Below are 16,938 nucleotides of genomic sequence, written 5' to 3' on the forward strand. Positions count from 1 at the left end.
GGGATTGGACCAGACTCCACACCACTCACCCTCTGGCATTGGGCCGGATTCAATGTCAGTTTCACCCCCTAGCATTGGACTAGATTCCACATGGCTCACCCCCTAACTCAGGACAGGAGTCAACCACATCACGAGTTAATTCACCTGAGTATACCATTATAAAAGGACCAAAAGACTTAAAAGTTGACTCTCAAAAGGAAGAGCCCAAAAGACTGATGAACTGAATAAGAAAAGAGTTTGGTATCAGAACCATACCTTATCTTAAAGTGTTATAAGACAGCTCTGTGTTTAAAATAAGTTTGTAAAAAGTTGAAGACTGTTAATAAGTAACTCTGGTTAAGTTCCCCCAATTTAGTTCCAAAGACTCCAGGTTAATCCTCTACAGACCACTCCCCTAAGAGAAACCAAAATTAGTAAGGAACGGACCAAGAGAAGTTTAACCAGAGAAGCTGGGAGAAGGGACTCTAAAGAGCTTGGAAGCTTCTTCTTGGTAAAGTTCCCCAAGAGGCAAGGCCGGGTGGGCCGGTCGTGCCAGATGACCCATACCAGATTCTTGGGAAGAGCAGTAATGATGGCTCTAATTGCTGGTGGTGCTCTGGGGAGCCCAAGAGAGCAGCGCAGTGAGTGCTACCAACCCCTCTTTGAGGAGGAAGAAGTGAGCTCCTTGTCTAGAGTCCACACCAATTCTAACCCGAATTGTGTTAACCTCCCCCAATGTATTGGATAGTCCAGAATACCACCACTTTTAGGCAGCAACTCCTGGGAGAGTGCCCTGTAGGAGAAACCTGGTTGTGCTTGAATGTGATGCTACTGAAGCAAGCCTGGTACATCAGGTCAAAGAGAAAGAGACAGTAAAAGCAATAAGAGAACAAGACCATTTAGAGATACCCCGAGGTAAGAACCTATTCATAGATTCAGTGAAAAAAGTTAGCCACAAACTAAATTTAGTATTAATTTAGTATTAAGGGGTACAGTACACCAGTAAAAAGAATGGTCTGTAAATGGCATTTAGCAGTAAAGAACTCTGCTACCCAGCGGATCCCAAGAGATCCAAATAGATTTTGGTCTGTTGAAAGAAAAGAACAAGTGTATCTACCATGAAGCATATGAATTTTATGAGTATTCTGAAGAAGGGATAAACCCCTTTTGGGGAATGAAAGCCATTTCTAAATATTGGGAATGTCCAACAGAACCTAAGCATACATTTTGGGGGGCCCCTAAACACCTGTTTTGGATCTGTGGTACTACAGTATACACTAAATAGCCAGGAGACTGGTCTGGCAGTTGCACCATTGGAATGATAAAACCATCGCCCACCTGGGAGTGACATCCCTAAACATATCCAAAAATTTAAGCATTTTTCCTTATAAATAAAATTCAATTAATTAATAAAATGATAATTATATTATTCTGATAGTATTATTCAAATTAATTACCTAATTTGTATATTTATATTAAAAAATCTATACACTTTTAGCAACCAAGAAAATTATTGGTCATTGGTTCTAAGTAACACAATTCCCTTCATTAATTCATTAAGCTCTATTGGGTATTTATTTCTTCCTCTTTATGGTAACTAATATTCTTTGTAGACCTTTTGCCATCATTTTTATCATCTTTTTTTCACATATGGTCAAGAGGAGGCACTTTGGGGTCCATGGAGACATTTCTGGGGCACATTTGGGGCAATTTTGGGTCTGGGGAGGGAATTCAGAGAGAACTTGAGGGTCTGGAGGACACTTGGGGCAGCCAGGTGGGCACTTGGACGGGGCACTCAGGGATTCTGAGGGATAGTTCGGGGTCCGGGACAGCACTTGGGGGTCCAGGGGGGCTCTTTGAGGTCAGGGAGAGGAATTCGGGGCCCTTCGGGGTCCGGGAGCGCCCTTGGGAAGCTCGAACGGGGCTCTCTGGGGCGCGGGGGCTGATGGGAGTTGTAGGCGCGGATATCATACGGTTTAACGGGGCCGCAGAGCATCACGGGAGTTCGAGGCGCAGCTGCAATGGCTCTCCGAGAGTCACGGGGAATGACGGGAGATAAAGTCCCGGCCGCGGAGCATGATGGGAGCTGTAGTCCTGGAAGTGGTTGGAACGCGATGTTTGGGGGTCCGGGAAGGCTCTTGGGGGACACTTTTGCGTCCAAGCCGTGATTTGAGGTCCTCGGGGGAACGTAAACGGCTCGGGAATCCGTGGGGGGAGTTCGGGGAGCTCTAACCGGGCTCTTTAGGGCGCGGGAACGGCAGGAGTTTTAGGCGCGGGACTGTGTTCTGAGGGGCTCTGGGGCCACGGGGGATGAGAGGAGACGAATTCCCAGAAGTGGCTGTACCGGGCATCTGTGGGGTTGGGAGCACTCAGGGGAACTGGGGTCGCCTTTGTGGGCTCCCAGATAGGCACTGAGGGGGCACTGAGGGATCCTGGAGGGTCTAGGAGACACTTATGGGACAGATGGGGGCGGATCCCGGGGTTCTTGGGAGCGTTGGGCATGACGGGCGTTGCAGTCCCGGCTGCAATGGGGTTGTATCCGGCCGCGGGGCATGATGGGAGTTGTAGGCAAAAGGAAAATATGGCAGCCGTCTAGGCACCGCCCCCAAGCCCCGATCTCTGGCGCTGATTGGCTGTGAGTGGTGATGGGCGGAAGCCTCGGCAAATGAGAGGTGGCGGAGGCGGGAACAGCCTCTCCATTCCCTCCCAGTACAGCCCAGTTCATCCCCAGTACTACCCCAGTACAACCCCAGTAAAACCCCAGTGCCCCTCTGATCCCTTCCAATACACACCAGTCCCTCCCAAAACACCTGAGTCCATTCCCATTCCCTCCAGTTCCACCCAATTTCAAACACAGGGTGCCCCTGTGTCCCCAGTCTTCCCCACAATGTTCCCAGTGTTCCCCAGTATGTCCCAGTCCTCCCCAGTGTTTCCAAGGACAGTTTAATTTCTCACAGTGGCCGTGGCAGCCAAACCCAGCAGTGGGGTCAGAGCAGTGCCCATGGCCACAGCCCCTTGCAGTGGCCCAGTGCAGCTTGGGCTGATGATCCACCCTCACAGCTGGCCCAGGGCAGCTCTGCAGTGGCTTTGGTGGCACCTGGGGCTGGCACACACCTGAGCAGTGTGTCTGTTTGCAGTGGGGAAACTCAGGAGTTTCAGATTGCTTCAAAAAACCCCAAAAAGAGAAAACCCCTCTTAGGCTGAGTGTAGCCAGCTCTCCAAGCACAGCAGGTCCCAGGGCAGTGAGGACAGACAGGATGGGTCTGGGGAATGTGGAGCAAGGTTGTCCACACTGGGTCAGAGCTCCAGGCACAGCTTTTGTGAGCAGGCCAGAGCTGCTGAGGAGAGACCCTGGGTCAATATCAATCACAGAATGCTGCAATCATCTCTACTCTAAAGAGAAAGAAAATAAAATACATCGTTTAAAATAGGAATGTCTGTTTCTGATAAGTTTTTTGAAATCTTTCTCCATCACTGGACTAGGAAAACTTTAATGACTCTCTCAGAGCTTTGGTGTTGTTTACATCAGACTCAATTCCTCAGAGTGTCTTCAAAAAACCTCTCAAGAACTCAAACTTAAATTGAAACTGCAAAGTTTCTTGAAGTTTTAATGGATCCCACTGAGGGACACGACTGAGAAAATGTCCCCAGGTTCCAGTTAGAGCAGAACACTGTAGGCAATGATGACAGCTGGGGACAAAGAAGGCCAAGGTGTCTCTGGTGCTGAGCAAAGCTGGATGTGTTTGAGGAATGCCAAGGGCCAAGGCCTGAGCCCCAGGGCCTGGCCAGGCAGATCCTGTCCCTCCCTCCTTGCTCAGGGCTCTTGCCAGGATGGGCACTGGCATGTGGGGATGTGCAATGCCAAGGGCAGGAGCATGGGGCGGCCCCTGCCAGGCTGCTGAGCAGGGACAAGGAGGCCATGAGGCCCCAGGCCTGCAAGGGTCACTTGTCTCCTGCTCCTGCCTCAGGCCCAGGCCCAGCAGCCATGGCCAAAGTGCTGCCCAAGTTGGCTCTGGCAGGGCTGTCTTGCAGCTGCTGCCCATGCCTGTGCCCTGTGCAGCCCAGGCTGTCCTACAGTGTCCCTGCCCTGCGCCTCTGTCCCTGCAGGCTGTCGGCATCCCCCGGCTTCCCCACCTGGCTGGGCCCTTCCTTTGCTGGCAGCTCTGCCTCCTGCCTGCCTCTGCCTGGCCACAAAAAGCCTGGGGCTGATACCAAAAGGGTTCATTCCATTTTTACCCTGCCTGGGAACTTTCAGCACAGGAACAAGGCATGCAGGGGCTGCTTTCCCAGCAAGAGTGGTTGGAAGAGAAGAAGAAGACATCTGGCTCAAGGGTGCAGGGATAGAGAAAACAAGGAGTGAATCTGGGAACTTGGGGTGGGTTTTATGGAAATGGGTAAGTTGTAATTCGTATTTAGCCACTGTGTATAAGCAACACAGTGGTAGAATTACATGTCCTCATAAGGTTAGGAGTTATTCCATGTTGCACCTTAGGCCTGAATAAATTATCCCCTCTTAAATAGCTACTTAGTATTATGGAGTCTTATTCTGATATTTTGGACATTTGGTGACAGCAGAGGCTGACAGAACCAAGGAGTCAGCTGTGACACTGTGGCACTTCATGGAATAAAGGGTCCCTGGTGATGCAGTGGAACCCCATAGAACCAAAAGTCCATTGTATCAGAGCAAGGCCTCATGGAACCAAGGAGAGCATTGCTGACAGTGTGGAAGCTCCTGGAGCTGTGGGGTCATTGTGACAGTGTGGGGCTGCATGGAACCAATGGTCCATTGGGACACTGCAGAACCTTCTGGAATCAAGGGGATCATGTTATGCTCTGGAACCTCATGGAACAAAGGATCCATGGTGACACTGCAGTGCTCAGACCGTTGTTGACAGTGTGAAAGCTCCTGGAACCAAAATCCACTGTGACACAGCAAGGCCTCCTGGAACCAAGGGTCCCTTGTGGCTCTGTGGGGCTTCCCAGAACCAAGGAGACCATTTGGACACTGTGGGGCCTCATGGAACCACCTGGCACTGTGACACAGCGGGGCCACATGGAGCCAAGGGGCCACTGAGACACTGAGGAACCTCATGGAACCAAAGGTCCATTGTTACACTGAGGAGCCCTGTGGAACCAATGGGACCATGGTGACACCGTGGTGCTCCATGGAACCAAGGGGCCATTCTGATTCTGCTTTGCCTCATGGAGCCAAGGGGCCACCATGACACTGCAGGGCCTTGTGGAACTAAGGCAGCCTTGTGACACTGCGGGGCCCTTGGAACCAAGGGTCCATTGGGAGATTGCAGGGCCTCATGGAACCATGGAGACCATTAGGAACCTTCAGAACCCATTGGAACCGAGGAACCATTGTGACTCTAGAGGGCCTCATGAAATCAAGGGGACAACAGTGACACTGTGGGGCTCCATGGGACAAAGGGGCCATTCTGACACTGTGGAACTGAGGAGACCATTGCTATGCTACGGGACATCATGGAACCAAGGAGGCCATTGTGACACAGCAAGGCCTCATGGAACCAAGGGCACAATAGTGACACTGTGGGGCTCCATGGGACCAAGGGGGCATTCTTAAAGTGCAGAACCAAGGAGGCCATTGTGACACTATGGAGCATCATGGAACCACAGGTCCATTTTGACACAGCATGGCTGCATGAAACCATGGAGGCCATTTTCACACTTTGAGGCCTGGTGAAACCAAAGGGCACCTGTGGCACTTTGTGTCTCCATGGAATCAAGGAGTCCATTGTGACACTATGAGGCCCTGTTGGGCCAAAGGGCAATTGTGGCCCTGTGTGGCACCATGGAACCAAGGGACCATTGTGACCCTACAGGGCCCCATGGAGCTAAGGATTCTTGGAACAGTGTGGGACTCATGGAACCAAAGGTCCATTGTGAGGTTGTGACACCCCATGAAATACAGGACACCATTTTGACATGGCAGGGATTCATTGAACAAGGGTCCATTGTGATACAGCGGTACCAAGGGGAGCACTGTGACACTGCTGAGCCTCATGGAAGCAAGGGGGGACAATTGTGATACTACAGGGCCCAATGGAAGCAAGGGGCCAGTGTGCCACAGCTGGGCCTCATGCAGCCAAGGGGCCACTGGGATCCTGAGGAACCCAAAAGAACCAAGAGGCCATTGTGACACTCTGCAGCCTCATGAAACCAAGGAGGCCATTGTGCCATTGTGCAGCTCCATGGAACCAAGGAAACTGTTTTGACACTGCAAGGCCTCATGGAAGCAAGGGACCATTGTGACACTGCAGAGCCCAATGGAAGCAAGAGGCCAGTGTGACACAGCAGAGCCTCGTGTAGCCAAGGATCTAATGTGACACCAGCATTTTGAAACTGTGGGGCCCTGTGGATCCAAGGGAACAGGGAACAGGTCTGGTTGGCTTGGCCTGACTGGCTGAACTGCCCTTGGCATGTTGAGGGTCTGTTCCCCATGTGCCCCTGAAACACTGGGGCTCTGGGCTTTCCTTCCTGTGGGAATGAACTGGCCTTCTCCTCCAGGTGCTCATGTCTAAAATCAGGATTCTGTTCCCAAAATTCTGTAAATCTGAGATACAGAATCCAAGATATTTATTTGGTTGCTCCTAGATGAAATCTGCCAGAACAGACAGCTCAGGCTGGCCTTGGCCTCTGGTGGCTGCTGTTCATCAGCCCCTGAAACACTGGGGCTCTGTGCTTTCCTTCATGTGGAGATCATGGTAACAAAAAATAATTAGGGCATCAAGGAACCAAGGGGCCATTGTGACACTGTGGGGACCCCATGGAATCAAGGCAATCATTGTGGCACTGTTGGGCTGCATGGTTCCAAGGGGCCAGTGTGAAACAGCACTATGGAAAAGAACCACCCACCTTTCCAGGTGCCCACAGCCAAAATTGATACTCCCCTTGAAAAATTCCCTATCTGCAAGATTCTCCCAGACAAAAGCTGCCAGGACAGAGAGCTCTGGCTGGCCTTGGCTTCTGGTGGTCACCTCTCATCTCAAGGAAGCCCTGAGGAAAGAATTTGAACAGGTTTGACTACTGGAACATCAATAAGTCTCTCCTTCTCTGAAAAATTCAGATGCTCTCCTGATCATTTGAGTCTTTATTTCCTCATTGTGTATTATGCATGAAATAATATTTTCAGTTACATAATATTATTCTTCTCACTCTATCGGTGTTATCTGACACAAAACACCTCCTCTACATATGGATACAGGTCACCTGTAAAGGCAAACACAAGAAAGAATTCAGCAGGAGTGATTTGTCTCTGCTCCCATCTCTCCCATCTCCTCTGGAGCTGGAGGTGCAGCCCCAGCACTGGGCAGGGCTCAGGGGCTCACAAGCTCAGCTCCCACCCAGAGAACTTGCAGAGCCTGGGCTGCTCTTCTTGGCCCCTGCACGCTCAGCCAGGCTGAGATGGACACTGATGGTTTCTGGGCCAGGCTCTCTGAGCCCAGCCCAGCTCCCTGCAAGCTCTGCCAGCTGCCCTGAGCTCTGGGCAGCACCAAGGGCCTCTCTGAGCCCAGCCCAGCCCAGCCAGCTCTGGCCCCACAGCTCTGCTCAGGCCAGGCTGCTCTGGGCACTGCCCCACGGCCTCAGCCCCTGCCAAGGGCACAGCAGCAGCTGCAGCTGCCACAGGACTCAGCCCCACCATGGGGGAAGGTGCCTGGCCAAGGGAAAGGAGGCTCCCTGGCTGCCCTGCTCTCCTCTGCAGGAGATGCTGAGAGCTCTGCAGCCCCTGCTGCCATCCCATCTGCCCAGGGCAGCACAAGAGCCCCGGCCTTGGGGCCCTCAAGAGCTGCTCCTGCTCCAGGCCCAGGGCCCATCCCAGAGCTGGGCCAGCCACAAAGCTGTGCCTATTTCTGCTCATTCCTGCTCTGATCAGGATGGATCCTCAACACCTTGGAGGTTGGTGATGAATTTTACTTTTGCAGAGGCCTCTTCTTTCTTGAGCTCTTCAGTTCAGGAATTCAGTGACAAAGGCTCATAAACATTTATTCAAAACACCCAAACAAGACAAGCCCATGGGAATAATTCAAGTCTTGAATTCTTTTGTGGTTAATTAGAGATATTTCAGATGTGTATTCAAACTGAATCTACTAAATTGAAAAGACTGAAGAGAGAATTGCTTTGTCCTATTTAGTTTTCTTTCCCTGTTTATAGATTGCTATCAGCAATCCCCATTTGATATTGATCCCCAGCCCCTCCTAATGCAGTTTGAACAGATATGAAAATTAAGACCCTCCATGGCTGACAATCAATCCCACTTTGTCCCTACCCCCTCCCCACCATTTCCCCCATCCAACCCCTGGCACTCAGAGCAGCTGAGGAATGGAGTCACATCCCGGGGTGTCCCCAGGGCTCAGGATTGGGGCCAGGTCAGTGAAATCTCTTTATTGCTGATCTGGACAAGGCCATGGAGGGCACCCTCAGTCAGTTCCCAGGTGAGCCCAAGCTGGGTGGCAGTGTGGCTGTGCTGGAGGGCAGGAAGCTCTGCAGAGGGATCTGGCCAGGCTGGAGCCATGGGCCCAGGACAATGGGATGAGGTTCACCAAGGCCAGGGGCCGGGTCCTGCCCTGGGCTCACAACCACCCCAAATCCCTGGCTGTGCCCTGCCCCTGATCCCCACAGCCTGCCCTGTTTCCTTCATCCCTGCATTGCCAGGGACTCTCTGGGACAAGGGAGCTCTGCTCTGGGGATGGAGGGAGGTGCAGGTGCCACCACTGGAGTGGGAACCAGAACTCACCAGGTTTGTGTCCTTTGGGGGTCAGGAACTGGTGGGACTCAGAGGCACAGGAAGTTTCTCTTCATGGCCAACAGACCATGGTTGAACAGGACACAATTCAGTAACAATCACGCTCTTCCCTGAGCCATGTGCAATGTCCCAGGAGCGTCTGACATGTCCACCATCCACAAGTGATTTCCATACTAAAATTAACTTTAGAAAAATATGTTTCTGTGATAGATATAAACACACTTATCTTCTTCTATCAGGATGCCCATCTGGGAATGGAGGCAATACAGTCTGAACAATTTCTGATTTGCAAAGTTGTCAGTGGTGGATGGAGAATGGGGTCAGGCTGCTTTTGGTGTTGAGGAAATGCTGAAACCAGCCTGACTCATTTCATCTCCTCCTGTCCTGGCTGATCTCCCCTCTTTTTCCCTTTCCACCCATTGGCTTTTGTCTCCCCCCAGGCTCCCCAGTGAAGAGCCTGGCTCTGAGTTCTCCATCCCCTCCTCGCTGGCACTGCCAGGCTGGGATGAGGAGCCCCTCAGCCTTCCCTGCTCTGGGCTGGACAAGCCCAGCTCCCTCAGCCTCTGCTCACAGCCCAAGGGCTCCAGCCCCACCTTGGAGGCCCTTCCCAGACCCTGCTCCAGCTGGGGACATCTTTCCTGCCCTGGGCAACCCAACCCAGGCCACAGTGACCTGGATAATCCCCGTCCTTGCTGTCCTGGTCACAGAGCCCTGGCCCCTTGTCCCTGAGTCAGGTTTTGGGGTGGATCCTGTGGAACATCCTTGGGGGAGGCTGCAGCTCCAGGTGGACCGGGGAGATACCAGGGGACAGGGACCCTGCTGGGCATGAACAGCTTTGGACTTCTCGGGGGAAACTGTGAGGGGGGTCAGGGGCAGAGTGACCAACCCAGTGACCTCACACAGCCCTCCTGTGATGTCACAGCCTGCTCTGTGATGTCATAGCTTATTCTCTGATATCGCTATGCTGGTCTTTGATACCACAACCCACTCTGTGAAGTCACACAGCCCTCCTGTGATGTCACACAGCCACCCCTCCCCCTGTGATGTCACAGCCTGCTCTGTGATGTCACAACCCATTTTCTAATGTCACACAGCTGGTCTCTGATGTCACAGTCAACACTGTGATGTCATAGTCTGCTCTGTGACGTCAGTCCTCTGCCCTGTGATGTCACAGCAGGCTCTGTGATGTCACAGAGACATCACCAGGTGAGCACACACAATGCTTGTTCTTCAAAACCCCAGGCCTATGGAAACCACACAATGCCCATTGTGTGAGAAGGGGAACTGAAATTCACCAGACTCAGTGTCCTGCCAGCTCAGCCAGGCCCACTGGAACATTGAGGTCCACGAGCACCAGGGACCACCAGAGACCCCCAGGACAGAAGAACACATGGATAAAGGGGACGGGAAATGAGTTAATGATTTTGGGGAAATGATTATCATATGCATCACAGTGAATGCAGCCGTGACAAACCTCTCTGGTTCCCTGACTTTAGGGCGAGGGTGGCGAAAATGAAAAGGAGCGGATTCGATGGAGTTGTCTAAAAAGAACTTTAATAACAGGGTGAAAAACAACAAATGTGGAGAAGATGACCACAGTAGGAGGGACAAGATCCAAAGACCTGAGACAAAGGGGAAACAACAATATATACCCTTGGGGGTGGAACACTCTAGAACAACAACCATCTAGGGCAAACAGGTAACCAATAGGGGAGCAGAACTGGGACAACTTAGCATAACAACACCAAAGGCTTCTGGGGGAACTCTCAAGCTCACCCCAAGATAAACAAATGATTCTCAGGGCTTGAAGCTCACGCTCAGTGCTTTTGGGGTAAAATCCAGTTGAGTCTGAGTCACAGCTGGGCCAACTCCACACATATGTATGTTTAGTCTGGGACAATCAATGAATATGTGTGCAAAATACAGAATGTAAACAGAAACTTTCCTGTACTCAGCATGCACAGCTTTGGGAGGAGCTATCCCCCTGTGCATCTGGCCAAATAAAGAATGCTGCTTCTTAATGCTACATTGGTGTTAAGGAGTTTTTATTTTACTGCATTTTTGGTAACAATCCCACTCCCAAGGAAAGCTCTGTCTGCTGCTGTTCACAAACAGAGAAGGGCTGGTGGGAGATGTGGTGGTTGGAGGCTGCCTGGGGCACAGCCACCATGAAATAATCGAGTTTTCAATATCCTGTGAAAGAAGGAAGGGCATCAACAAAACGTCCACCCTGGAATCAGGAAGGGCAGACCTTTGCCTATTCAGGATGCAGATTTGGAGAGTACTGAATCAGGTACTGATTTTTTAAAGGGAAGCAGACGTTAAAAACAAAGGTGTCCAGGAAGGATGGACACACCTCAAGAAAGGAATCTTAAAGGGGAAGGAGCAGCCTGTGCCTCTGTGCCAAAGTTGAACCAGAGAGGAAAATTACTGTCCTGGCTGGGCATGAGCTTTTTGTGGGAACTCAGAAAAAATCGGTCAGGCAGCACAGGAAGTGTTTAAGGATGTTGTTGGGTCATGCAGAAAGAAAAGTAGAGAGATGAAAGCTCAATTAGAGCTTCACCTGGCCACTTCTGTAAAAAGTAATAAAGAAAAGTTTTTATAAATAAACTAATAGCAAAAGGAGGAATAAGGAGAATCTCTACTCAATAGTGGATGCAGTGGGGAACAGAGTAACTAAAGATAAGGAAAAGGCTGAGCTGCTTAACACCTTGTGTATCTCAATTTTCAACAATAAGACAGGTTGTCCTCAGGACAAGTGTTCTCCTGAGCTGTAGATGTGCACAGGGAGCAGAACAGCCCCCCTGTGATCCAGGAGGAAGCAGCTGGGGACCTGCTGAGCCACTCAGATGCTCACAGGTGTCTCTGGGAGCAGATGGGATCCATCCCAGGGGGATGGGGGAGCTGTGGATGAGCTCCCCAAGCTGCTCTCCATCATTTACCATCAGTCCTGGTTCAGCAGGGAGGTTCCAGAGCACTGGAGGTGCCAATGTGAGCCCATCCCCAAGAAGGGCTGGAAGGAGGAGCTGGGGAACTCCAGGCCTGTCAGCCTGACCTGGGTGCCCGGCAAGGTTATGGAACAGATCACCTTGAGTGCCATCACAGGGCACCCACAGGATGGCCCAGGGATCAGAGCCAGCCAGCGTGGATTTCAATGTCTGCACTGATGATCTGCATGAGGGGACTGAGTCCAGCATCAGCAAATCTGCAGATGACACCAAGCTGGGTGTGAGTGTGGATCTGCTGGAGGGTAGGAGGGCTCTGCAGAGGGACCTGGACAGGCTGGATCCAGGGCCCAAATCCAGCAAGGTGAGGTTGAACAAGACCAAGTGCTGGCTCCTGCACTTTGGCCACAACAACCCCTGCAGCGCTACAGGCTGGGGACAGAGTGGCTGGAGAGCGGCCAGGCAGAAAGGGACCTGGGGGCACTGATGGACAGCAGGCTGGACATGAGGCAGCAGTGTGCCCAGGTGGGAAAGAAGGCCAATGGCTCCAGGCCTGGATCAGGAATGGTGTGGCCAGCAGGAGCAGGGCAGGGATTCTTCCCCTGCACTCGGCACTGGTGTGGCCACACCTCGAGTGCTGTGTCCAGTTCTGGTCCCCAATTTAGGAAGGCCATGGAGGGGCTGGAGCGTGTCCAGAGAAGGGCAACAAGGCTGGGGAGGGGTCTGGAACACAAGTCCTGTGAGGAGTGGCTGAGGGAGCTGGGGTTGTTTATCCTGGAAAAGAGGAGGCTCGGGGAGACAAGGTGTTGTCAGGGCTCAGGTTGGACTTGATGATCTCCAAGGTCTTTTCCAACCTTGCTGATTCTGTGATTCTCTGGAACCACCCTTGGAGCAGGTGCAGGAGGAACCCTGGGCCTCCTCTGCAGAAGCTCCAGCAGCCCAGGTCCCTCAGCTTCTCCTGCCAGCCCCAAGGCCCATCCTGTCAGTCCTGCAGAGCCTCTGCAGCCCCTCCTCAGTGCCCAGAACAGGGAGCCCCAGAGCCAGACACAGCAGCCCAGATGTGCCCCCCTGGCCTGGGGTGCCTCTGGCAAGGGAGCAGCACCAGGCACTGCAGGAGCCTGCAGACAATTCCTGCAGCACTTGTAGGATGATCCTGCTGCCCAAGGGACGTTCCCATGGTGCCAAGTCAGGAACTGCAATGGGGAGTGGGGCCAGAGAGGAAAGGGCAACCAGGGATGGGCTGTTTGCAGGGGAGGGGACAGTGATGGGCAATAGGAAGAAATCTGGATCAGGAAAGAGGAAAGAAAGCAAAGGTGAAGCCAAGGAAATGCTCGGGGCAGTTTGGGGGTGGCTGCCAGGCAGCCCTGGCTCTGAGCAACAGCGTCTGCAGTGGCACAGGAAACTCCCAGCTGATGGGAACAAACTTTCTGGCTGACTGCAGAGGCCAGGACAAAGCTGAGTGGTTTCCCTGGTGTCCCGCAGGCCTTGCTGGCCCCAGGGGCTGATGGCATTTGTGCTCCCTCAGGTTCATGTCCCCACAGCAACAGCATGGGGGTGCTGCCCCTGCTGTGTGCAATGCAAACAGGGGCTGCTGAGCCAGTGCTGCCGTGTCTGTGCCTGCAAGGATGGGGCACCTGTGTGAGCTGGGGGAGAGGCCAGGGCTGCAGAGGGGGGATGTTGTTGGCAGCTGCATGAGGACGCTCTGGGATGCTGCCCTGGGCTGTGCAGCGCACTGGGGATGGATCAGCCCCTGCTCTGCTGCTCCTTCCCGTCTGCCCCAGGGCCCTTGCAGAGCCCCAGCCATGCTGTTTGCCCCCAGCCTGCCCACGGCCAGCCTGGGGCTGCTCACGGGGCTTTTCTGTGCTGAGCATTGGCCTGGCCGTGTTCTTGAGAGAGCCTGGGCAAGGAGCCTGGAGCCCCCAGGCCCTGTGCTGAGGCGTCAGCGCTGCCCCAGCAGTGCCCATGGCCTGTCCCTGCTGCAGCCCCGGCACTGCCACCCCCAGGGCTGTGCCCGGCCCCGAGAGCACTCAGGCCCTGCAGCAACACCAGGGCCACCAGGGCAGCGGGGCAGGGCCACGGCAGCAGCACTGGCAACACCAAGTGCTGCTGCTGCTGCTGGGCACAGCTGCTGGGCCAGCACTGATCTGCCCCAGCTCTGCACACAGACATTGCTGCTGCAGCTCCAGAGAAGGCAACAAAAGGGGCATCTCTGGTGAAAACTTTGCTGGGAGATCTTTTATTTCATTTAAAGCCACCGAGAGTGCAGACCCTCTTTGACACAGTCTGAGGCCACAGTAAAGGGGGAAGTGGCACAAACAATAGCCTTGGTTTAGGGAGAATAATAAAAAAAGAAAGAACAGGAAAAAAACCAAACCAATAGATCTATCAAAGATGACTTTTATTAAAAGTGAATTGCAGAAATTGGCAACCAGTTTAATGCTTCTGAAATTGTCCCGTCATCAGTTTGCACACTGCAGCCTTGAGCTCCTGGTTCCTCAGGCTGTAAATGAGGGGGTTCAGGGCTGAAGGCACCACCGAATACAGAACTGACACTGCCAGATCCAGGGATAGGGAGGAGATGGAGGGGGGCTTCAGGTGAGCAAACATGATGGTGCTGAGAAACAGGGAGACCACGGCCAGGTGAGGGAGGCAGGTGGAAAAGGCTTTGTGCCGTCCCTGCTCAGAGGGGATCCTCAGCACAGCCCTGAAGATCTGCACATAGGAGAAAACAATGAACACAAAACAACCAAAAGCTAAAGAGGCAACAATCACAATGAGCCCAAGTTCCCTGAGGTAGGATTTGGAGCAGGAGAGTTTGAGGATGTGTGGGTTTTCACAGAAGAACTGGCCCAGGGCATTGCCATGGCACAGGGGCAGGGAAAATGTATTGGCTGTGTGCAGCAGAGCATTGAGAAAGCCACTGGCCCAGGCAGCTGCTGCCATGTGGGCACAAGCTCTGCTGCCCAGGAGGGTCCCGTAGTGCAGGGGTTTGCAGATGGACACGTAGCGGTCGTAGCACATGATGGTGAGGAGGGAAACCTCTGCTGAGATGAAGAACATAAAGAAAAATACCTGAGCAGCACATCCTGAGTAGGAGATGGTGCTGGTGTCCCAGAGGGAATTGTGCATGGCTTTGGGGACAGTGGTGCAGATGGAGCCCAGGTCGCTGAGGGCCAGGTTGAGCAGGAAGAAGAACATGGGCGTGTGCAGGTGGTGGCCGCAGGCTACGGCGCTGATGATGAGGCCGTTGCCCAGGAGGGCAGCCAGGGAGATGCCCAGCAAGAGGCAGAAGTGCAGGAGCTGCAGCTGCCGTGTGTCTGCCAATGCCAGCAGGAGGAAGTGCCTGATGGAGCTGCTGTTGGACATTCCTTCACTCTGGGCATGGTGGACTGTTGAAACAAGACATTGACAAGCTCTTTGAGTCAATCCTATGGAGTTATTTTAGGAATTACCTCAAAACTACTTCTCTACCTGTTGGAGAACTTCACTCAACATTTTTATTTTTGAGCTTGTGTTTGTGCTCCTGAGTTACTGATTCATCTTCAGCATTGCTCTCAGCCTGAACCCTGGGGAAGCCCAGAAGGAAAACAGGGCTCCCTGTGTCTCAGTGCAGTCAGAACTACTGGAACCACACAGGTGCCTTTGCTTATTACACCTTCCTCTAGTTCAGCATGATTGAAATTAAAATGTGCTTGAAAAATAAAGTGGAGTTTTTAAAGACTCGAGTTTAAAAGTCAGTTTCTCTAAGCCCTTCTCTCTTTCCCTGTGCAGCTGGACAGGATTGGATACCAAGGGTTGGTCTGGCTCTCTGCTGCCTGGAGTTGTGCCTGCTGGGAGCTGTTTCTCTCTATCCAAGCCTTGTCCCTGCCAGTGCTGCCAGAGCCCAGCCCAGCCCTGGGGGCTCAGCTCTGCCCTGCAGACCCCTCCCAGCACAGGGCACTGCCCAGGGGCATCTCCCTGGCAGCAGGGCCTTAAGGGCAGGCCAGACAGAGATGCTGCAAGCCAGGGTGCTGCTGCTGCTGTGTATAGGGAGAGGAGGCTGAGGAGGCACTTTCTGAGGGAGATCTGAGGCCCATCTGCTGATGCCCAGGCTGACAGTGCAGGAGGCTCAGGGACACAGCCAAAGCTGACAGCCCCTTTCCCTTCCCTTTAGGAGAAAGCTGAGAGCAGCCCTGGCCATGCAGCACCATCTCCAGAGCAGGAGGAATCTGCCCTGATGGGGGTGGCTCCTTGCACCTGGAACTTCTCCCCTGCAGCGTCCATGGGGAGCTGCCGGGCAGGCTGAGAGCTGCCCCTGGCAGGTGGCACATGCCCTGGGCTGGCCAAGAGCCCTGAGGGCTGCAGGAGCTGCTCTGCAGGACAGCCCTGGGCAGCCCTGGCTGCAGCCCCAGCTTCAGCCCCTGCAGCCGTCCCTGGCAGCAGGAGCCGTCCTGCCCTGTCCCTCTGACGGTGCCCAGGGCAGCCCCGCTCTGCAGCACATCCTCCTCCTCCTCCTCCTCCTGCTCCTCCTGCTCCTCCTGTGCCACAGAGAAACTGGGAGAGTCCTCCTGACACATCCCCCAGGCTCTGGGGTGTGCTGGCTTCAGGAGATCCCTCCAGGAGCACAGGGGACATTGCCCTGCACCCACACATTCACCATGCACAGGGCTGTGAAGATCTTTCCCCAGGTGAAGTCTCAGCTCAATGTCTTCCCAATCCTGATTGCCTTCAGCCTGTCTCTGCCTGGCTCCTGTCCCCTCAGTGCCTGCAGGCAGAGCCCTCAGCCCTGCTGGGCTGGGAGAGGAGCTGGCCCTGGGAAGAGCTGTTCCTTTAAAGCTCAGCAGCACAGAAACAGCACAAGGACTTTAATGAGCCTCTCAGGGATTTGGTGTTGTTTACATCAGACTCAGTCCCTGAGAGTATCTTCAAAAACTTCTCAAGAACTCAAAGTTAAATTAGACTCCAAAGTTTAGGAAGTTTAATGGGTCCCAGTGAGGGACACGACTGAGAAAGTGTCCCCAGGATTCAGTTAGAGCAGAACACTGGAGGCAGTGATGTGATTTAATAAAAATATATGGATATTGATCTAGTACTGATATCCAACTGTGACAGACAAACACTCTCTAACAGTTTAAAGTTAGAAAGTCTATGTTTATTGCGATGCTGGGCAGTATGCGGGATAGCAGGGAAAAGGAGGCCATGAGGCCCCAGGCCTGCAAGGGTCACTCGTCTCCTGCTCCTGCCTCAGGCCCAGGCCCAGCAGCC

The 16,938-nt window shown here is 53.1% G+C and overlaps 1 protein-coding gene across 1 annotated transcript; it reads right to left on the minus strand.

The window, feature by feature from the left end:
* Positions 1 to 14,127: 14,127 nt before the first annotated feature.
* Positions 14,128 to 15,060, minus strand: LOC136570491 (olfactory receptor 14J1-like). The gene has a single exon (XM_066570955.1). It carries the CDS (start codon positions 15,058 to 15,060, stop codon positions 14,128 to 14,130), a length of 933 nt encoding a protein of 310 aa, XP_066427052.1.
* Positions 15,061 to 16,938: the final 1,878 nt, after the last annotated feature.

Source organism: Molothrus aeneus, unplaced genomic scaffold (assembly GCF_037042795.1).
Source record: "Molothrus aeneus isolate 106 unplaced genomic scaffold, BPBGC_Maene_1.0 scaffold_34, whole genome shotgun sequence".
Lineage (NCBI taxonomy): Eukaryota > Metazoa > Chordata > Aves > Passeriformes > Icteridae > Molothrus > Molothrus aeneus.